This window comes from Mustela nivalis (assembly GCF_964662115.1).
Source record: "Mustela nivalis genome assembly, chromosome: 6".
NCBI classification, from domain to species: Eukaryota; Metazoa; Chordata; class Mammalia; order Carnivora; family Mustelidae; genus Mustela; species Mustela nivalis.
This window is the reverse complement of record NC_139025.1, coordinates 145,741,351-145,764,592: the sequence shown is the minus strand read 5'-3', so window position 1 is coordinate 145,764,592 and position 23,242 is coordinate 145,741,351. Positions and strand designations below refer to the sequence as shown.

Genomic DNA, 23,242 nt, shown 5'->3' with positions numbered 1-23,242 from the left:
TGGAAGCCATACGCTCCCTTCCTGACCCAGGCCCATGGCAGATATAATTAATGGATCATGGCACTCCATCTCCCCAAGTGCAAGCATGGCCTTACCGTCCTTCTCAGAAGGAGACTGTAGGCATCTCCTTCCACTGTTTGGCGTGGTCATGGTAAGGAAAACCAGTTTGCTCTTGTGGGAAGCAGCATTATTTACATGGACTTAGGAAATGACCTCACGCCTGACAAGGGAGACAGAAGTCAAGGACGCCCATGTTTCTGGCTTGGACATCTGGTGGCGCCATTTTGGAAACCTGAGAACCTGGAAATGGTAGAGAAGTATCCGATCTGTGAGGGAGATTATTAGATTACATTTGAAGTTGCTGAGCGTGAGACACCCGTGGTGTGTCTCTGTGGCATCCTGTACTTGGGAGGGGCTTGGGAAGGAGACCCCATGGAGGAATGGAGGTTTGGTTGCACTGGTGTACATCTGGGTGGCAGTGGAGGACATGGGAGTGGAAGTTATGCAACAAGAAAGTGAATTGGAAAAGAAGAGTAAAGTCCCAACCGTGAGAAAACATAGGAGTCCGAGGGGACGTCGGAAAGAAGCCCACAGGTCATGGGAGTCAAGGGAGAGATTATTCCAAGGAGGAAGCGGGCAGCTGCGCAGGTGTGCACGCACAATGAGGGCTGTGGCATCACCATTAGCGACAACCACCAGGACATCCTCAGGCCTGTGCCAGAGCTGTGTCCAGGAAGTGGCCGTGAGGAGCCCATGCTTCATGTGGAGAGCAGCCCCCAAGAAGGAAGGAGTGGACTGCAACTTCAGGACATTGTCCCACAGCTCAGCCGTGGAACAGCAGAGCAGGATCACACCAGGTGTGTGTCCGTGTGTAGGTGGAGGGGGAGTGGAGAAGATGGTGCGTTGCTAGGGAACATGAGCAGTTTGCTAAGTGGAAGGAAAGGAGCCAGCAGGAGGGAATTTGCAGGAAAGAGAGGCATGTGGATGGACAACCCTCGGCAGAAGAGCTTATGGGTTCTACCAGTGCAGAGAAGGAGAGAGGCATGAGTCTGGCCATTGAGACTACCGCCGGTACGGCCCTGCATGGAGAGAGAGCTCTGGCCCCATGAATGACCTTCTCTGGAAAGTACGGGGTCAGATCGTCTGCTGAAAGCAAAGGTCTCCTTCAACACTGCTTGTTTCTTCACCTCACAGCCCATTAGCAAATTTAAAGGTGCTAACCCATCAGGAGTCATCAGGAAAACACACATGAAGACCACACTGAGCTACTGCTATGCGTCCACCCTACTGATAGTACCAAGTGTTGGTGAAGCTGTGGAGCAACTGGAACTCTCATGCGTAGCAGGTGGTGTGATCACTCTGGATGGCTCTCGGGCAGCACCTCTGAACAAGCCTGTTTTTCTGCTGGGATCTATGTGTCCCACTTGTGGGCGTATACCCAACAGAAATGAATGCTCAAGTCCACTGCTTTAGATCTGCACGGTAACTGTTTTCAGAGCAGCCCAGGGCACTAAAACCCCAATTGGATGCCACCCAGATGTCTGTCAACAGGAGAATGGGTAGATAAATGATAGAATGTTTGCACAGTGCTGTCACACAGCCTGAGAAAGTAGGCATTTTCATACCTGCCTCCGTGTGGATGAACCTGACTGAGTTAAAAGACGTCAGGCACGAAAGAGGACATATTTATATGAGTTTAAAGAGGGAAAAGTTCATTAAAGTGATAGAGGCCATGATAATGGGAACTATCCTTCCGGGAGGGGTAGGGGGAGGTGGGCAGCAGCCAGGGAGCCTTCCTGGGCTGCTGGAAATATTCTGAGCTTGATCTGAGTGATGGTTCTAGGGGTGTATACAGATGCAAGGATTCATTGGCTGTTCGCTTAAGCTGTGTGCACTTCCCAGGACATAATGTATCTCAACTAAAAAAAAAAAAAAAAACTAAAAGAAACCTAAAAGCCTACCACGATGATGCAGCTGGGTCATAGTGTCTCTTTGAGAACTGCGAGGCTTGTGCAAGCCTAATTTTTCTCTTTTTTTTTGCTAATAAAGATTTACCATCCTCTTTTTTTTTTTTTTTTTTTTTGGTCAAGTGTCACTTCCAAGAAGTATTAGCAAAATGCAGGCAGCCATGTCTGGAAGAGAGAGGGTAAAGCGGGTCTCTTTATAATTAAAGTCATAACTTCTTGGTTGTACCTGGGGTGTCTCTGGTTTTGCCCTCCAGCAGCCCGAGCTGCTCCGTTTCCTCTCATTTCTGAGCTGCCGTTCTCACATTCTTGCTACAATTGCACGGTTACTTCAGCGTCGGGCTTGGGTTCTATCTCAGAACAGTTTCTATCGACAAACCAATCAATAGCCTTCAGGGCAGAAGGTCAAAAAAACAATCTCGCCGTCCTGCACCTGTTTCTTTCTCCGTGACTCTCTCCATCAGAGTGCGTGGCAGGGGAGGACCTTCTCCAGCAGTGCGGAGGCCACCTGCTGAGCCATCTGTCAGTCTGTCTGTCCGACAGGCCATGCAGGTAGCATACACGCATGCATGCACAGCCTCTCCCGGTGCCCTGCTCGGGTCCTCACTCTAATCAGCATGGACCCTGCACAGCTGGCTGCAGCCGGGGCTGGCGCTGGGCATTCAGGGGACAGAGATGGACGGACACTGGGAGCACCAGGCGAGGCTTGACTCGGAAAGTCCTCAGCTCCTGGACCCAGAGCCTGGGGCCCACGCAGTCTCTCGGGGGCATCAGCGTGGGGCTCTGGGCCACCCTGGAAGCCATCAGCAAATGGGGCAGAGTCTGGAGAAGAGCAGCACAGACGATTAAGGCGCTGATGGCATGGATTTATGCACAAAGATAAAAAGGGCCCAATCTGCATAGGTTTAGCGTAATGAGGAATGTGGAGTTTCACGGAAGTTCTGATAACTGAATGCCAAGGCTGCACACGCATCAGGGAGGAAGAGAGCAGCCGGATGACGGGTTGGGAAAAAAGGTGCTGAAAGACTGTTATTGCCATAGTTACCATCCTCACCAGGTGACGCTCCCCATGGTCTCCGCTAGGAAATGAAACAAAGCACAGGTCTGTTCTCTGGGCGTGGGCACGTCCTCACCGGTGTGCATGCAGCCTGCTCACCACTTACCCATCCCAAAAAGAAGCCTTGAGTACCCACTCTGTGCTAGGCACGGGGAACCGTGCCAGCCTAAAGAATGGTAAAGATTCTTGCGCTGGGGGAAGCTGCATTTCAGGAGGGAGATAGTGAACAAGAACCAAGACCAAAAATGAATAAGGCAGCTTCAGATAGAGGGGGAGAGCCTTGAAGATAATAAAACGGGTGAGGACTGATAGGGAGCCCCTGAGTGGAGTATAGGGTTACTCTAGTTGGTGTGGTCTGGGAAGGCTTCTCTGAAGGGGGTACGGGCCCAGCCAAGGAGAGACTCAGAACAAGAATGTCCCAGGACAGGGTGCCTGGGTGGCTCAGTGGGTTAAGCCTCTGCCTTTGGCTCAGGTCGTGATCTCAGGGTCCTGGGATCGAGTCCCGCATCGGGCTCTCTGCTCAGCAGGGAGCCTGCTTCCCCCCCCCCCCACCTCTGCCTGCCTCTCTGCCTACTTGTGATCTCTGTCTCTGTCAAATAAATAAATAAAAATCTTCCCCCCAAAAAAAAAAAATTCTTTAAGAATGTCCCAGGAGAAGGACCAGCAGGTGCAAAGCCTGGGGGTCTGTATGGGTTTGGCCTGTCCCAGGGAGAGAGAGGGGGCACACTGGGCCAGGGGTGAGCAGAAGGAACCATGTGGGGGCTAGATCATGAAGCTCATTTCTTTTTCTTTTTTCCTTTTTTCTTTCTTTCTTTTTTTTTTTTCCTTAAAGGTTTTATTTATTTGACAGAGAGGGAACACAAGCAGGGGGAATGGGAGAGGGAGAAGCAGGCTCCCCACCGAGCAGGGACTCTGGGATCACCACCTGAGCCGAAGGCAGATGCTTAACAACTGAGCCACCCAGGCACCCCATGAAGGTCATTTCTGTATCAAAACCAGAGAAAACCAAGCATAGGTATTCCAAGAGCATCAGATAATACAGAGATATCCTGTGTTTCATTTAAATTTGACTTGTGCTGTTTTCTTGCAGAGCTCAGGCTTCTTGATTATGTCTTTCTTCCCCTAATATTAAAATTAATTTGCATGCCCTTAGCACATGCCAGCTGGTTGATGTAGCTGATTGACCTCGAGGTCTGCTGATTGGCAAGGAGGGGACACAGCCTAGACTGGGAAACTGGCCGTGCACCATCCACACAGTGGATAAATGACGCACCGTAATTTAAAGCTGAGTTTTAGATGAAGCAAATCAGGGCAGAGCAAAGCCAAACGGGAGGTTGGAACCCCAGGATCATTTGGTCCTTCTAAAATCCCTTCAGTCTCTGAGAATCAGAAATAACAAGTCTACGGTCCCTGTTGCCTTGCAGATAGCTCTGTTTATAAGAGGGGAAAAATTTTATGCCAATGACTCACCAAGAGCTACAAAACATATTGATTGGAAGGATGCTCCTTCCCGAGAGGTCTGGGAGCGGGTTAAAATGCCGTTTCCACAGGCTGCTGAGTCCTGGGATTTTTGTTCAAACAGCCGCCAGACCCTTCCCAGAAGCAAGGGGAGAAAGTCCACAAATGATCTTGAGTCCCCATCCCTACCTCCCCTCAAAAATGCAGAAAGCACGTGAGTGCGCCGTCATCGTTGCGCTCCTGGGAAGCATGTGCGTGTCCCTGGTCCATCGGTCTTTGTCTCGTGGTCTTTCCCGTTGAGGATGCCTTCCTTCGGAAGATCGGGGGATGTCCTTGGACTCCCCATCACTGACTCTTTTCACGTCCGTCTCCCCCAGTTTTCTGAGGGTTCTCGGAGGGCAGAAATAAGGCCCCTCATATGGAATCTTAGAGGCAGCCTGGAGGAGGCAACACGGCAGTGGGGGTCACTGGGAAATTGGCCTGTGCAGGGCTCAGCGCCCCCGCCCCGTCCCGCACCTGGCACCCAATGGTTTGTTGGGATGCGCCCTGCGTCCTCTGCTAACGGTTCCCACCCCTCTGTTTCTCTCCCAGGGATGACTGCGATCCCCTGTGCCTGCCTGGGGATCTTCTTGGGTGGTCTCCTGGTGAAGAAGCTCAGTCTTTCTGCCCTCGGGGCCATTCGGATGGCCATGCTCGTCAACCTGGTGTCCACAGCTTGCTACGTCTCCTTCCTCTTCCTGGGCTGCGACACGGGCCCCGTGGCTGGGGTTACTGTTCCCTATGGAAACACGTAAGTCCTGGGAATGCCCCCTTCTTCCCCTGCCTGCCCAGGGATGCCTGAGCTCTTTCTCCGTGGTAGGGGAGCGGAGCCGGCTGTGTCCCGAGGGGTGGCCACGAGTGGAGGGTTCAGAGATGCTTCTGTATCTTCCTCCCAGGGTTGAGGGGTCCGGAGTGGACCTTTTGGGTGGAGAGCTCAGACCATTCCACTCAGCGGGAGTGCACGGGGGAGACACTCCCAACAGAACTCCTATTGCCATTTTTGGCATTTTGATTTTAAGAACGATTGAACATAGATAATACAGATGAATTTTATTTTAAAATTCAGCTTTTATTTTTTTGAGATGAGGGGAGAGAGAAAGAAGTGGGGGAAGGAGCAGAGGGAGAGAAAATCTTAAGCAGGCTCCATACCCAGCACTGGGCCCGTTACGGGGCTCAGTCTCACAGCCCTGAGATGAAATCAAGAGTGGGACATTCACCGAGCTGAGCCACCCGGGTGCCCCTTAAAATTCAGCCTGAAGTGAAAGACAGAATAGATTTCAGCCATTCCAGAAATGATCAGAAGCGGCCATCGGGCTCCCATAGTAATTATAAGGTCTCCCCAGAGTAGGTATTGTTAAGTATGGGAGGGAGAAGGGAGTAGGGAATAAAAGGAGAAAAGAAGAAGAAAAGGAAGTTGGTTCTTATGGGACAGTTTTTCGTAGTTACTAGCCCAAGACTTTGGCCTAGAGTCAAAATTGCCCCAGTCAGAACGGCCCCAGAGGGAACCATGGAGAGTGCTTTCGTGCCCAACATCCACAGCTCCCCCCCTTTCTGTGTGAGACTCTGAAGCTGCGTGGAGATCAGTCTGGAGCATCAAGGCTGCAGCAGAGTCAACCTGCAGGATACCAGTCTCCTCCTCCAGGCAGGCTGTCAGGCTTTCTTCTTCTATAGTCCTGTATCCAGAAGATAGAGGAGAGCCGGGCTTCTCTGCCCCTCCAACAAGGTCAAGCAGGCTGAGTGGGAGAACACAGGTGGGGGCGTTGTCTGGAGAGTCACGCACAGACACTGCCCCTCTGTCCCCTTTACCACCGCCATGGCCTCTCAGGCCCCACAGCCCAGCCCCCGTTCCTCCCTCTCCCCAATGCGGCACCTTCTGGTGTGTGCCTGCCATAAATAACAGCATTTGGAGAGAAAGACCGCCAGCCTTCTGTGCCAGCTCTCAAGTAGTAAACTTGTAGTGGTTCAAAGCACGGGGTCTTACGATAATGAAGTTCTTCTTCATTAAAAAAGAAAAAAAAAAAGCCTCCAATCCAACTGCCAACTCTGCCCCAATTGGTAGAGTTCCAACCTTCCCTCCCCACCCCCGCTTCCCCATGTACAAGCTGGATATATACTGGAGCAGGCGACTCAGCTTGGCTCTGCCTCAGTTTCCTTCTCTGTCAGCCCCACGAGGTCACATTGAGAACTAGTACAATGATATACACAGTACCAGGGACAGTGCCTGGCACATCAGTTGGCACATATCGCCATCGTCGTCCTTACTCTGAAGCGCTCCGAGCCCTAGGAGGCGCAGCTGAAAATACTGGTGCTGGAAAGAGACGCTTCTCTCTTACGGAGCTCAAGACACCCACTCCATTCTCCCTTTGCAGCTCGCTTGCTTTAGGTAATTGTGCCTTTAATGGCATAAAAGGAAATTTAAAATAACTTGTGTTATTTGTCTCAGGGAGTTGAATCAATCAGACGAGATTTATTGAACCCAGCTCGTGGTAGTGGTGTGTTAAGCATCACGAGGCTTGCTGCCTGCTGGGAGGAGGGATCGGACCGAGATGAGGACGGGCCCGGGATGGGGAGAAGGCAGTGTCTGGCTGTGCCCCGTGGTGGTGTTGGGTCAGGGAAGGGGCAAGGGGCTGAGGCTGCAGAAGTCATGAGTGGCGACACAGAGGAGGTGGTCCCCAGCCGAGTGTGGGCTGGCTCCAGCCCGGAGGGCACACTGTGCAAATGATAAAGAAGAGGCTTCTTCCATTTCCAGCACCCTTGTGCACAGCTCTCAGCGGTGGTGCTGGGATGGTTCTCGCAGGACAGGGAGGGGTGAGGTTGGAGGGGGCGAAGAAAGGGGTGTCGGGCTTGGAAGGCTGTCACTGGGGATAGCCAACAGGACTTGCCCTTCCTCTGATGCGTGCCATGTTTCCCCTCTTTTCCAGCTCAGCCCCTGGCTCGGCCCTGGACCCCTACTCACCCTGCAATAAAAACTGTGAATGCCAAACCGATTCCTTCACGCCAGTGTGTGGGGCCGATGGCGTCACCTACCTGTCTGCCTGCTTTGCTGGCTGCAACAGCACGGTATTGGTGATTTTCTGACGGGATGGATGGGGCCGGGGATGCAGGCGGCCAGAGTAACTTAAAACCCAGGGTCAGCGGCAGCAGTGGGCAACCACACACATTCCGTTGCATGCCTGCGCTATGACTTTGTCCCAGACCCCTCCGCACTCTGGTGGAGGACCCTCCGTCGGCAGGATGGAAGGACACGCAGGTCCTTCAGACCTTCCTGCTAAATCAAATAGGTTTCCAGAAAGTGTCGTGGAGCCACCAAAAGTAAAAATTTCAAAGGCAGCTGTGCATAGAGAGCCAGAGAAAAAAAGATTATGGTTCAAGGTGCTCACCGAGGGTATCAGTGAAACAGCCTGACCCAACAGGTAATGAGCTCCCCATCAACAGAAGTATGTAAAGAAAGGCTAGAAAACCGTTTATCAGAGAAGACTTCTTCCAAGCCTGAGACTGACAGTAATTTAACCTCTTCCTTACTCACTTTCCTTCGCCTTTTTATTGTCAGCTGGATACCTCCCGCCTTTTTCCATCCCCCACCAAAGTTTGTTTTGTTTTGCTTTTTGGGTTTTGGGGGTTTTGCATTTTGTTTGTTGGTTTTTCTTCTCAGCACGAATTGTCCAGTTGGCTATCAGCCAGCAGTTTTTCACGTGCTCTGCGTGCAAACTTGACACTTAAGGGACTGGTCCTCCAGTCCCGCTGTTGCCACCTTCGGGGGGTGTCTCATACCGACCTGTCTTCTACATCCACATCCCCACTGCCCAGGCGCACGCCCTGCTGGTCGCCTGCTTGGACCAGAGCCTATAGAGTTACCTAACTGGCCTCCCAGCTCAGGGTGGCCCCCTTCTGGTCCATATTCTGTACTGCAGCCAAAATGACTTCTTAACACCACAAAGGACCCCTTCTCGTGCGTGTCACCTACAGGGTAAGATCTAGGCGCTGCTCTGGCTTTGTGTCTTCAGCACACGTCCGTCCTCAGTCACTCTCCGCAGCTCTACTTCCGTTTGGTTTGTGGTATTCAGTTTCCCCAACACAACAGGTGTCTCTTCACCCCTCTCCGTTGTTCTTGCCTCTGTGGTTCTCGGCACCTGTCTCCACCGGAGGCTGCTCTCTCATTTCATTGCCGTGATCTGCTAAAAGTATTTGCCAACTGCTCTGATCTGTGAGCTTCCCCAGCGAGGGCTGGCATCCAGACATGCTCTAGAAATGTCCAGGAATGTCTAGATGAAGAGAAAGAAGAAGAGGGATGAGTGTCTGCTTTAAAGGCGTTTAGAGTTGTGATGACTTGTTTCTTCTCTCCATGTTCTGCATCTTTTGGGGCCAGCAATTTCTCTGAAAGAAGAAAAATCGATCACTTATTTTCATCTCCAAAGATTTCCTTTTTCTTTGCTTTTAACATTTAGATTCCTGGCCAGTTATTAACATTTTTCAACAGAGAAAATAAATCACCATGGAGGGGGGAGCACAGTGGGGAAAGAAACTGATTTTTTTTTTTTAAATCAGATGATAAAGCAATTTCTTTATGTGAGTGGAAATGAATTTTAGAGAAGGGGATGAGGCCTCACGAATGGTTAAAATAAAATACAAGCGATTCGTTTTCATGAAAACAATTTTATTAACATTTTAATATCCAGAAAGTCATATAAATCAGTTTTGGTTATTGTCCGGTTTCAAGAATTAAATAGGCTAGTGTTCTGAGACCAAACAAGTCTCTATTCCAGAGCATTCAAAAAAAAAAATTGTCTTAAAAATTGCATTCCCCTTGATTCTGCATGTGCAAGAAGAGTCTTATTGAATGAGAGCCTAACCAAGCCCTTGACTGCTTCCAGCTGCTGAAACAGCAAGCTGTGGAATGCAATTATTGGAGAGTGAGATTCTCTGCTTCCCTCTGGACATAGCCTTTCTTCACCAGACACCTGCCTTTCCTTCTCATTACTGGAGGCCTCACGTTGTCCGCAAAGCAGAGAGGTTCTTTCCCTGTGATTACAAGTCAGAGATTGGGACAGCTCCCGGCCCCAGGCTAGGGGAGACTCACATTTCTCCCCCACATAGGCAGATCTTGGGATGAATGAGGGATTTGGGGACGCAGAGCCGTGTGTATCCTAGAAAGGGGCCCTAGTGACAATCTAGCCTTCAAAACACCCGTAACTGTAGAGCTCACCGCAGCAGCGAACTTTTTCCCAGAGCCCGCGTGGGCCAGGCGGCAGGCCTTCCTCCACCTGTCACTCACGGCCCATGACAGCTTGGCCTAGAGTCAAAGAAATCTCAGGCCGCCGTCCAAAAATGAGCAAAAAGCAATTTCAGTCTTCTCGATCTCTGCTACAGTATTTTGAGAAGATGCCAAATGGTGGGTTCTGTTGCTGGTGCATCTACTCCCACCTTCGTTCCTACTTCCCTTCTTTGAGCTCCCACAAAAGCTTTTCCACGGGCTGAGGGCTTTCTCCGTCCTCTTCCCTCATTCCCTTCGCCACCTGCTGGCATCCTCTGGCTCTCCAGGTGTGACGGCAGCCACTCGGTCATCTGCCCTCCCCTCTGCCCCAGCCCCGTGTGTCGTATGTCACCCATCCTCACAGCAGCCCGAGGGTGGAGGTGTGATTTTTACTCTGAGTACAGACTAGTCCCTCCCCACAGGTCATGCAGGAAGTGATGGCGCTGGCCTTGACACGCAGGTCTGTCCCGTCTGTCCCAAACCAGCCTCAGTGCCTTCCTCTGACTCGGTGACTTACCTGTCGGGATTCTCACCTTTCTCCTCCTCGAAAAAAACCTCTTTGTGCATGCTCCAAAGTCAGGACCCCCAGCTGGCTTTCACAGACGGGCCCTGCTGTCTCTCCAGCCTCAACCTCCCCACTCCTCCCACTGGTTGAAGGATGACGTGCTGTGCTGGACTTCCGGGGGGTCCCCCCCCTGCACACACCCAGCTCTCCCTTGCCTCCAGGCCTTGGCACATGCTGCTCCTTTTAGCAAGGAGAGTCCTCTGTTAAGCCCCTCCGATGCACAGACTGCACGATTCGTTCTTTCCTTGCAGCTCAGAAGCCTCCTCCCCGCCCCTCCCCTCCTCCAGGGTGACATTGGCACCCTATCTTGCAGAGTTCTCCCGCACCTGCTCCGTCTGGCAAGGACTGACCCTCCGACCCCCAGTCAAACAGGTTGTTTACTCCTGCATCCAGGGATGGGGTTCTCTTGTGGACCCTTGCTTTTCCAGTGCCAGCCTTGGCTCTGGATAAAGGCCCCAGGCTTCCTGAACCCCTGGCTGGAGGCCCCCTCCTCCCATCCCCCCGCTGACCCCTCCCTTGAACAGCAGTTGGCAGGCTGGTAGGTTGGCTGGTGCAGTTTTCAGTACTAAAGCTCCCTGTTCGTCCCTCTCCCACTCACAGCTTCCGTCCAAACCCGTGAAGATTGCCCATAACTCGATTAAATGTGAGTGAACCACCAATCGAATAATTCTGTTTGCAGGGGAATCTGGTTAGGGCTAGTAGTTTCCTGGTAGACTTGCCTTGCTGCCCTGGTTTGGGTTTTGTTTTCTCATTTCCTCGTTTCCTCTCTCCTTGAGTGAGAGCAATGGCAGTTTCCAGGACTGCATTTAATATGCAATTTCTAATTCTTCTTATTGCATATGACCAGGAGGGGTGACAAAAAAGATTGCGAGTTAATTTTGTAAGCTTCCTTTGGCATGAATATATTGTCCAGATTGTTTCTGTACCTTTCAGTCTCAGATGTAATTATTCCGGTGGAAAGCGTGTTGGTATGCCGCTGACTGACTGCTGGAAGTTGTAGCCTTTTGATGTACTGAATAATGGAGTGAAACAAAAGAAGAAAAAGAAGAAAGAAAGACAGACTTATAATCAGCCACCAATAGAACGTTGAAAGTTAGTCCAAGTCCAGCGCCGCATGTGCCTGGGACTAATGATAGACCAATGTCTGTCTCCCCATGCAGGCAACGGATATGTGTCTAGCCCCTGTCTGAGCGGAGCCCTGAGCTGGTTCTGGGGAGGGCTGGGGGGCCCGTGATGGACGCTTGCATAAGTTCATTGTTTCCTTATGGATCTCTGAGTCCTGCTTGCCTGTTAGGATTGCTTGAGAACTTTTGAAATCTGAGTCCTGAGCCTCATCCTTAGAAACTGATTTCTTTACTATGGGGTAGGATCCAGGCACCAGGAATTTTTTTTTTTTTTTTAAGATTTTATTTATTTATTTGACAGAGAGGGCTCAGAAGCAGGCTGAGAGGGGGGGGAGCAGGCTCCCCACTGAGCAGAGACCCCCGATTCGGGGCTTGATCCCAGGACCCTGAAACCATGACCTGAGCCGAAGGCAGAGGCTCAACCCATAGAGCCACTCAGGCGCCCCAGGCACCAGGAATTTTTAAAGCTCTCCCCTGCCATGCGTTTTTGTACATAACAGAGTTGAGAACCTCTGGTCCTCTCCGGAGTGTCTCCTCCTTAGCACTGCTGACAATTGTGGCCGCATCGTTGTGGGGGACTGCGGGACACTCGGTAATATCCCAGGGCTCTTCCCATCCAATGCCAGCGGCAACCCCTGCTCTTTTGTGAAACGACCTGTAGCTCCAGATATTTCCGTAGGTTCTGCTTGGGGGCCAACCCCCCACCATGGAGAACCGCTGCTCCAGGAGAAGGGAGGGATTCCTCACATTGTGCCTGTCTAGAAGCAGTGTCCGAGCTGACCCTGAGCATCCGGCCTTCGATGTCTTGTTCCTTCCCACCTTCATGTGGCCAAGCCCCGGAGAAACCACGTTGGTGACTCGAAGGGCCATATGAGCCTATTACAGAAGAAGCAAACTGATGGCTCACAGCCCCTCTCTGCCCCGGACGTGGGCTTATTGGGGTCTGAACCACAGTTTAAGCTGTCTGTGCGTTTCATACACAAATTGGGCTTCCTGGCCTCTCTGTACAAGTTGGATGAGACAGGACCCGACCCGGCACCCTCACAGGGCAGCAATTAGCTGGAGCTCAATTAGCTGGAGCTCAGAAATTAGCTGTCAAGCCTACAGACAAGACATCCGATCCCCCCCCTTAGCTAACATCCGGTCCCCCTTAGCCAAAGTCTCTGCCTCTGGCCACCCCTTACACCTGGACCAGTTTTCTTCTCTTCCTCCTGTCTTGCCCTCAAAGGTTTAGAGTTTGCAAGCTCTCTCGTAGAGCTTGACCCTGTTTCCCAGAACTGATTTAAAAGTCTATACTCATTCAAGCCGTGGCTTGTCAGAAGACGTGACCATTTCTGAAATCAGTCCCAACTAGGGCGTTGTCATTCTGAACACCCACTATATATCTCAGGCCCTGGACTAGGCACTAGAGGTAGAGAGCTGGAAAGGTAGGAGCTTGTGTTTACGAGGAGATGAGACGTAGTGTAGTGATAGAATTTGTGTACAAAGGAACACCCATGGGCAACAGCTGAGCTATTAAGTGAAAAGAGCATATTCTAAAACAATATACAGATTGTGATCCCTTTTAGTAAAGAAAAAGAAAAATCTAAATATTTGTACATCTCTACACAGAAAGATCTTTATAAAAGACACGTAGCTGGCTGTTCACAGAACATTACCTCTGGCTAGGGACCAAAAAAATTAATTTTTATATATTTCTTTCAAATTTTCTGCAAATTACTAAATGGTCTAAAATGAGCATGCATCCCTCTTTCAGTAAGGTGAAAACTTTTTTATTAAAATAATAACCCGACATTTAAGGATAGGTGGTTACATTCTAAGAGAAAGAAGCAGACACGTGGAGAGATCAGTGAACCTGGAGGGAACCAGGAATTAGTTCGGAGCAGGTGAGGCAGGAAGGGAGGTATGTGGATATTTTCGGAATATCTTCAGAGGAAGAGCGGCGGCGGGATCCTTGTTGTGAAGGATGAGTGGGTATTTGGCAGTGGAGAGGCACAGAAGGACATTACAGCATGTGCCGTGTGTGCCCGCCTGGACCCTGTGCTCTGGGGACCGGTTCCGTTTGCAGGGGAGAGAGAAAGAGGGAGAAGCGTAGTGGCCTGGTGCACATTCCTGGTGCCCGACCATGAGCCACATCCTTTCTCTTCTGTGTTCTGCCCACACTTCCTCCCTGAGGTGGCTGGAGCCAGGCGTGGGTCTTCCCACTCCCCGAAGACCAGCCCTTGCCTCCCCTTCTGCGGGAGATAATTAAGGCTCTGCCCAGATGTGTTCCACCACCTGCGTGACAGGTTACGGGAGCGGAAGGTGGACAGAGGTCTTGCTTTCCTCCCAGGATGTTTCTCCCTGGCTATTATCCTTCATCCAGTGACCCTGAAAGGGGACATGAGAGTATATTTCTTCTTGCAGTTTTTCAATATCCCCTTTGCCTTGAGGTACGTGGGTTGCTGGTGCCCTTCGTGATGAGCTCGGAGGTCTTGACCTAAAAATACTGACTTGGGTTGGGCCGGTGCGGCGAAGAGAGTCTAAGCTCCAAACTGATAGTATTGAATGATAGGAGAGGGTCTGAGGGACTTGGCCGGATCACGAGGGAATCATAGGTGTCTGGGACACATAGGAACATGTCACTGCTGGAAGGAAAATGTCCCTGTCTGTCCCTCCCTTATTAGGCTGTCATACGCAAGGGATCAGAGGTCTGGCAGGTGGCCGCACAGGGCAGTGCGTGTCTCAGCACTCTTGGTGGCAAACTCCCTCCCTCCCCTACCCCACCAAGCTACAGAACAAGGGCCCCGCTTTTAATCAAAATTGTCATTTCTGCCTAGGAACTGAATACATTATAGAAAGAAAACCAGAAAGAGTGTTCTCGAATGTTGGGAGCAACTCCCTACCATTCAATACAGCAGACTCTCCGTGCCTCTAACTTCATCACCCCCATACCTGTCCTCTTGGAAATGTCCTCTTTCAACCTAGAAATCAGCTTGATTTGTACCATTAATAGCGATTGCTGCATCCGGTATTACACGTGACGGGGGGCAGGGGAGACCCAAGCGCAAACAGGTTCATTTGCCAGTATTTTTGAAAAACACTGCTGAGAAGTGGTTTTTTTTTTCCTCTCTTGTAATACAAGCTGTCAAAATAGCACGCTTATGATTTCCTGCATCCATAGAAAATTAGCCCAAGATTCTAAAGAGTAATTTTTCTATTTTCATGGTCTCCAGTTTTATTGTAGTTGTTCATCCCCATCATTATGTGAGCAGAAACATTTCTCAGTCTAAATTAATGACTGAGTGTGGCCTCGGAGTACAGTTGCCAGTGGCTGTGCTATCTTCTTCATTGATTTCGTCTTTATTTTGTAACGTTCTTGAGTTCTTCATTTTTTTTTTTTTTTTAGTAGATGATAGATTTGTATTGTTCAGAAATCAAAAAGTGTAAAAAAGTGGAAACTGTCCTTTCCACCGCGGTCTTCAGTTCACCTACCCTCTGACCCATCAGTCTGCCCAGTAGAGTATTGACTATTTCTAGTTTCTTGTATATCCAACTGGACTTTAATGCATCTCTAAGGTCTTTCTTATTCTGTACCTCGTGTGTGGGGTTTCTGTTGTCGCTCCTGCCTTTTTGAGAGCTGTGTGGTCTTCCGGCGTGGGGATCTATTGGAGCCTAGGTCACCGGTCCCTGTGATGGGCACTCAGATTGCCGCACGACATTAGGTCTCGAAAACAGAGTTGCGGTTGCTGTTGTGCATAGGTCGTGTTGTACCTGGAGCATGTCTGTCTGTAGGATAAGTTCTTGTAGAATTTCTGAGTCTGTCCCGCTCTGCTCTCTGGGTCAGCAGCACTGGTTCCAAAGGCCAGGCCAGGTCCTCTGTGAGCACAGAGGCCATCTGATTGTCAACGTGATCTATCAAGACACACTTATTTCTGGGAAAACCAGACCGTAGACATAGGCGTGCACGCGCGCGCACACACACACACACACACACACACACACATCTGTATGTGCCACCAGACAGAGGAGACCGCTTTCAAATTGGGAAGACGTTCCTTTGAAACAGGGCGTTTCCCAGATCAGGGACGGTAAACCAGTCTCCTGGAGCCTGGTGGACTTTCTTTTACCAGTTGAACATACTGGACACCAGGAGAACTTTGGGTTTGCCCCTTCACTCAGGCCGAGACCCGTCTGCCACTGGCCAGACGGGACTGTTAAATCCAGACAGGGTGAGAATTCGCAGCCCAGCCCCCGGCCTCCCTTCAGCAGAGTGGGTCGTTATCCTGTCATACCCAGGTCCGCTTTGTATTTTCCAGCCTCCTGCTGCTCGGAGCTTTTGCAAGTTGAAGGGTTCCTATATAGATGTCCGGTTAATATCAGCAGAAAGGCTGTCCCCAACCCCCGCTTCCTTTTGATATGGGACAGTAGTCTGAAACCCCATCAGTGGGAAGTCGCCTGTTGTAATTATGGGGAAGATGACACTGTGTGGTCCTCGTCTGTGGTTCTTCCCACCACGCGTGGACGTGTTCCCAAAGAGCTGCTCTGGAGCCAGCGTCCCTGCATGTCCTTTAGCGTGTGACATCCAGGCCCAGCTCTTGTGTCACCCAAGCCTGAATGAACGATGTTCCCCATCTCTTGCCATATGGCCACAGGCTCTGCTTGTTCCCTTAGATTCCGTCTTGGAAGGGTCACAGGGAAGTCCCAGCTGCCCCTCCCCCCGCAGACCATGGGACCACCCAGGGTTCCCAGTCATTGTGTCAGACTGAGTCACCCGCCCAAAAAGGAGACCCATTCACGTGTCCCTGCTCAGACCCTCTGGCTTACCTCCTCCCTAGCCTCTTCACAGCTCTTCTCAAATGGAGTCAAAATAAGTAAATAACAGGTTTGCCCAGAATCTTTACAGCTTCTCTCCTGAGCACCAGCAAGCTGACGTCTTCCCTGGTTGTATTTCCACTTCCGGCATGAATGACCCTACGAGTGCCTCGTTTTTGTCCAGTCAGCCCAAAGCTGCCCTTGGCCTGTTTTTGTCTCGTCCCTCCTCTCCCTGGCTTCATGCCCCGTCGTCACCTCCCTCCCCTGGTCTCGGCTGCAGGTCCCATGGGGCCTCAGCTTTGCCGTCCACTCACTCTATTCCCAGGACACTGGCTTCAGGGACGCCGTCACCCCCGGACCGGACAGGGCCAGGCAATCGCTGCGTCAGACAGTCTGGGGGAAAGATGTCTCATTTTGATCCCACTCCGTTAGGGGCAGGAGCACGGACCGAATCCGGGGTGGGTCCATTTCTTAGAGCAGAGAGGACCCCGGCATTTTCCTTTCATGGTAAATCTAACGCAGTGGAGCCCGCGTCGGTATGGGGCAAAACTCTAGGACTGAGCGTAGGTCCCAGTTACAGATTAGTTTTTAAACTCAACAAAGCTCACCAATCACATGGTTCATTCACCGGGTCCTGGCCCCGACCCCTCAAATCCGGTACTCACATCATATTTGTAAGAGGCCGAGTCAGTGCTCACTTCTTAGGATGCTTGTTGAAGCAGGACCACGGCCACTCCCAAGGGTCCTGTTCCTCTCTTACACCTGTGAATTCTTTGGGTCCATGTGGTTCTCAGCTCCCCCAGACTCAGACCTCTCTTTTTTCATGGCAGGAATTAGAGACAGAAGGATTTGAGGGTTTGAGAAGGAATCAGGATTCGGTGAAATGAATAGGACTTGAGATCTGTTCATTTGTTTGATAAATAGCTCTTGGCTCCCTGTCATGGGGAAAGCCCTGTCTTCGAGAGCTGAGGAGAAATTAGGGAGAAAGACCACAGTGGTGTCTGGGCTCCGTAGCCCCATAGTGAGGGAAAAAAGATCGGACATGGGAGTAAGGGGTTCCAGAGAATTAATAGGGTATCACTTCTCAGGCAAGAGATGCAGAGATAGGGGAGGTTGGGGGGGGGGACATGCATCTCTCCGGGTTCGGTCCAGAAAACTGTGCCCACAAGTATGTTGGAGATAAAGAATTTAGTGTGGGAATCGGAGCTACTGTGAACATGGGCAAGTTGGGGTATTAAAATCTGGGAGGAGTGAAATGAAGGATCGGAGGACAGTCACTCCATCCCCAGAAGCTCCTGCTCAGGTGGGAACGTGGGGGCTTGTGGGAAAATCCCAAGAAGCTTTGTTCACGTGGCTGCTGAGAGAGACGAAAGGGGTACCGGCCAGGTCCGTGGGCAGACAACCACATCAGTAGAGGTGGGCACGGGGCCTCTGTTGTCAGCAGGACAGGCAGAAATGAGGGCAGGTGTGAACACGGATGCCATGGCCACCCGGCCCCTTCGGGGCACCTCCACCGATGTGGTATCATCCCTATGTCTGACCTTGTGAAGGGTCGTGGCCTCTGCTTAACTTCTGCCTTCTAAATCTCATCCATGTCCCCCCCCACCCCACCCCTGCACCCCTGTCCAGCTCCCATCCCTGCAGGGAAGGGGATTCTGGGGAAATAGCCCCCAGCGTAGCGGAGGAGTAGTGCCGAGCTGGCAGGCAGAATCCAGCTCCGGGCGTTTGATCCCAGATTCCGCCTGGAGATGGTAACGTGCTCAGAGCCCCTGGGGCAGGACGGGTCAGGTGCGTCTGGGAGGATTATGGGCTGTGGGGCAGTGGAAGCCAGGGAGGAAAGTGGTTCATGGGTATGCGCCCCTAGGGGGCTCCAGGAAGAGAAAAGTGGATGGTGGGGTCAGGATGTGGGGGCCCCCCAGGGAGCTTAGCAGGATCGGGTTCCTGCCTGTGGGGGACAGAAGCCAGCCCAGCCAGAGTGAGGGGAGGCTTGGGGGATGAGGTGGTGAGTGTAGACAGCTAGCGGAGTGTGGCTGTGAGGTTGGGATTGGGGAGGGGGTGGGGGGGACGGTTTCCTTCCCGGAGTAGGGAGAGAAAGGGCATTTTAAGTTGTGGGTAGGGAGAAGTCCTGCCTTCTGGTCAACGCAGGGGAAGATCATTCGCAGAGGACCTCTAAAACCATCTGCTAAGCTTCACCGGTTGTGTGTCAGCTTCGTGAAGTGCTCAGGAGAGTGTCCCTCAGACTCGGTCCTCCTCAGGGGCCCACAAAGGCCCTGGCTCATGGCTTAGCAGGGGGAGGCCTCCCAGAAAAAGGTGAATTTTACAGAAGCGCCAGGAAGCCCCCAGGCAGAGGTGTGTGGGAAGGGGCACAGAGGCAAGGCTCCAGCACCTCGGGGGAATTACAGTAAACGCCGTAGGGTGCTAGGACCGGGTCATTTGCACAGAGGCACCTGCTCTGGGCACAACGCTTAGGAAGAAGGGTCCAGCCCCACACCCTGTCTGCGCACACCTCTGCCCCATGGGTAGAAGCCCCTGTGCAAAGCACAGCCAGATGGGGTGACCCTGATGGGATGGGGGTGCACCTAAGAGCCTTTGGACACCCCTGAAACATCCTCTGTGGCTTGATGGGATGAGCAAAACCCCCACCTGTGCTGTGTTCTGTGGGAAGAGAAAAGGGACAGGGAGGATGGAGAGGAACGAAGACAGGAGGTGGCATGTGTAAGCCAAAAGGGATTTGTTTGACCCTCAGGAGGATTTTCCTTGGCGTGTGCTCTGAAAGCCAAGCAGTCTCGAGAAGAAAAGCAATGAATCATTTATGATTGTATTCATTAAAGGCCTCTGCACTATTATTATCGAACCTTAATTGGCTTGGCGCTCACTTGGCACTGCCTCTCCCCGCCCCTGCCCCTCCCGTTGCCATCAGAAATTCCTCTGATGATGAAGGAGGGACTAGACCACGCCTGGGAGCAGGGGCAGCTGGGCAAGAATCCACCGCAAGATCAAATGGAATGCAGTCCTTTCTTTTTTCCCCCATACTTGGATCAAGTATTAATAAATGTGTCTGGTTTGGGCTTTCACTCGCTGCCCACGCGTGGTCTGCTGCAAGCTCCTGGCATCTCTTAGCCCTCTTTGCTAACCCTGCCGCGCGAGAACGTTCCCATTAAGCTGCCCCCTCCAATGGCCCCACAAGAGCAGCAACTTGGTGCGTGACAATGCGCGTCCTTTGTTCCAAGTGCCACCCTGGGCATTGAACCAACAACAATATGCAGGTTACCTGATTTACTTCTTTTAATACACTTCATTGTAATTATCACTGCATAAAAGAGAAGACAAATTGGCAAGGCATTATAACGTTAATTTGGCAATGTTTTATCATATTGGGAAGGCGCAGTTTCCTCTCTAATTGTATTGGGGGAAACCGTTTGTCTAGGGTACAGCTTATGGAGGGATTCTGGAACGTGGAAGTGAAACACACAGGAGATGGGGCACGGGCTCTCCTCCCCGTAAATATTCCTTTATTTGCGTGTGTTTTGCAGCCTTCTTAAAAAGCTAACTCGTTTATTCAGGCCTAATTAATGGAATGCCACAGAATGCATAATTAGGCTGTGACAGCGCCAGCTGATGGATGGCTTTGGGCTCGGAAACGGGAGATTGCCCCCAGTTAAAAGGGCTGAACCCCTTGCGTTTCAGAATCTCACCGGCTGTGCGTGCCTCACGACCGTCCCGCCCGAGAACACGACTGTGGTTCCTGGAAAGTGCCCCAGTCCCGGGTGCCAAGAGGCCTTCCTCACCTTCCTGTGTGTGATGTGTGTCTGCAGCATGATCGGGGCAATGGCACAGACACCCTCGGTCATCATCCTTATCAGGTAAGCTCAGGGCCGGGGACTCGCGAGCCAGGCTCCCCTCGTGCCCTGCCCCTGCCTACCTCGTGGGCGCCTGCAGTCCTCAGGCGGCCAGAACGTCAGGTACTTGTGCGTCTCGGAAGCCAGCTTCCCCGGGCTGATAGGGGTCCGTTACATCTGACGGGACCTCACAAGAGACCAGAAAGCGTAGCCTAAGGGCGAGGATATACCTTCATATCCTCCCCAGAGTAGACCCTGCAGGTGATTTGGAAAGGAACCGTGGTCCTGCTTCGATTTTTACAGAGAGCAGCATTATTGCCATAAGACGGAAATGGCACTGGACTAGCCAAGTCCTCAAGTCCAGCATCGTCCCACTGCTGATCCGCCACATGAACTTGGGCACATTTTCCCTCAGAGGTGTTTCTGAATTGGGGCCGGGGAGTGATGTCATTGGTCCCGCTGGCCTCCTGCGGTGGTGTGGGTCCCAGGGAGGCCATGGGTCTGCCAACCGTGACCTCTCTTGTACAAACAGATGGCTGGAGAGGGCATCCAGAGTCTGTGGCTCCCTGTGTCTCGGGACCTGTCCTGGGGGCAGGGGCGCTGCTTGCTTCCAAGGGGACCTATGGAGTCATCTTCTGAGTAACGTGTACATCTGCCAAGTTATCTAGAGTTGTTTGAGGATCCTAGAAGTGAGATGCTCCATAACCCAGGGTCTCTGTTGAACCACAGGAAGTGACACCAAACACAGACCCCCCTTACTGGGATGTGGCTCGTTCACTCCTAGCAGCTAGAAATACAAGCAGGACTGCAACACTTGAGTGTGACCTGTGCCGACCCACATCCCCAGCTGCTTGATCCAGCTCCGTTTTTCTCGCCATACCCACCACGTTTCCCGGTCTCGGTTATGAATTCCTAAGGAAGAGTATTTCTGCAAAGTGCTTATGTTCTCAAGGAGGTCATTAGCAAAGCCTTGTTAATGTGCAGAAGCATTAAGGCAACAATAACAACGTGCCATTCTGTACTTACTAAACTTGAGAAATCAGTGTTAAATATTCACGCCCAGTGCTTGCAAGGCTGTAGCCACGCTGGTCAAATCCCACACGGCTGGGGGCATTGAAAAGCCCATCGCTCCGATTTCAAAGAAGCACTCTAGCATTGTGAATTAAGAGTCATAAAAGTGTTCAGATTTTTTATGAGGTAACCCTGCCTCTCACCACTTAGGAAAATACTACTCTACCAGAAAAACAGCTCTGTGCAGACAGATTTTTATTAGAATGTTAACTATAATAGCAGAAAAACCTGAATTGGAATAATAAATTATAGTACTGTACCATAGCTCAATGGGATAATGAAAATCCTTAAGAATGTGAAAAGTATTTGTGGAGTGAACTATTGCATTTAAATTATATACAGCGGTTGATTATGTAGAATATGCATGTGGACAAAGCCCGTCAGGTCCTAGGTATGGGTCTGGGGTGACTGTGCTCTGGGTAAGTTATTTTTCATTTTTAGAAATTCCCGTGAAGTTATATTGTGTTGGCCACATACAAAAGGCACTAATGTGCAGGAAAAAATGACCTTCGTGACGATTAGCAGTGACTAGTCCCCTTTCTTTGCTCTCCATGACTTCCGTACAAAAAAGCCAGCTCACTGTTCGCGACTGGCAGAGCAAACACAGAAAGGTGAAATCTTAATCACTTCCAAGTAACAGCTTGGTAAATAGCTCTTGGAGATTTTCAGGAACCTATTTTGATTCCTTTGGCTAGATCAGCAGCAGGTGGCCTGCATGACCTAGACTGGGTCTCAGCTCATAACCCCGTGCTCTGCTGGGGTCTGCGAGAGGCACAGACTCGCACATCGGGTCCATCGAGGTGAATGGGGTAGCCCCTTACTCCGTCACCATCCCAGTCCACTTTGCCATCCTAGATGATCTAGGCAGACACGAGGGCACAGCCCAGGCATGTGCCAGCCTTACCCTGTGCCAGAGTGATGGCCCCATTGTAGTGCACAGAGCACCCCTAGGTGAGAAGATAAACTGACCCTCACTGAGCCCCTCTTTCGGAGCCAGCGCTGTGCTCCTGTTTTAATTATGTGTTTACATCCTGATTAGCATTCCCCTTCTACAGATGGAGACGTGGAGGCTCCAAGAGTGTTTAAGCAGTATTCTCAAGGTCATCGGCCCCTAAGTTGTAGACCTTAGCCCCCACCCCTGGCCTTTCGCAGACCTTTCAGTAACATTCAGACCCAAACCTTGCATTTCTGCATAGCTCGTTCTGAGAAGGAGGACTCCCCCCGTGGGAACCGGTTCCCCAACGGGATATAACAGGAGATCTTAGCACCTTGATCATTTTATTCCTAGTGACAGGAGAGCTGAAAGGAAAGCAAATTTCAAGTGATAAGTATTCTAGCTCATTATGCCAGCACGTTTGCTTGAGAAGAAGAATTTGCCTTTATTTGGGTGTCTTTCAATTCAGTACCTTCAAGGGAATGTGCAGAAAGCAGATCCAGGGAGCTGATAATAGCTCTGAAGAACTTAGATTTGGAAACAAGTATGTTCTGAAGAGAACTGGCTGTGCTTCTGTCCAGAAACGCTGAACTCATCATTGATGTTGTTTGGGTCTCTGGCTTCATCAGCTGGAGAATGGTTTTTCCATCACTTGGAGAAAGTCTTGACCTGCTAGCCTGTATCACACTCTTTATAATTAAGAAGAAATGGGTATTTCCCCAAGAATAACACATCTTTAGTTTTCACTGGAAATCTTAGAAATAGGGCCGAGACTCTAAAAACTACATCCATGTTCCTTTGGGTTTGATGACATCCTTTGGTCGCTCTGCCTAGAAGCCAAAGACAGGCCCATCTAAAGCTTGAACCAGGTGGTAGGTCATTGGATGGATAACGTTGGATGGTGAGATGAATGACCTCTGGGGTCATGTTAGAATATACTTTTAGCTAGTAAATCTACAGTCAGGTTATGTATCCTGATACACATTTTAAGTCTCCTAGATATCCTAGGAGACTTAAGATAACCAGTGGTGACTTTGTTTCTAACATTTTTTTCTACAGAATTGATTGCCTAGGTCCTCCCTGTGCTGCATGGGTCTTTCTGGTCTTTGAGCCTCCTTGTGTTTTCAAAGTGAGTCCAGTGAGCTA

At 50.9% G+C, this 23,242-nt stretch overlaps 1 protein-coding gene across 1 annotated transcript in view; it reads left to right on the top strand.

Annotated features, from left to right (window-relative positions):
- The window catches only part of SLCO3A1 (solute carrier organic anion transporter family member 3A1), a gene marked incomplete at its 3' end in the record, with an annotated part of 267,159 nt that extends 247,040 nt beyond the window's left edge, over positions 1-20,119 (top strand). Inside the window, exons 6-8 of the mRNA XM_082736521.1 lie at positions 5,071-5,269; positions 7,440-7,578; positions 19,940-20,119. Coding sequence (XP_082592647.1) covers positions 5,071-5,269; positions 7,440-7,578; positions 19,940-20,119 — 518 coding nt within the window. The remainder of the gene's footprint in view (positions 1-5,070; positions 5,270-7,439; positions 7,579-19,939) is intronic.
- Positions 20,120-23,242: the final 3,123 nt, after the last annotated feature.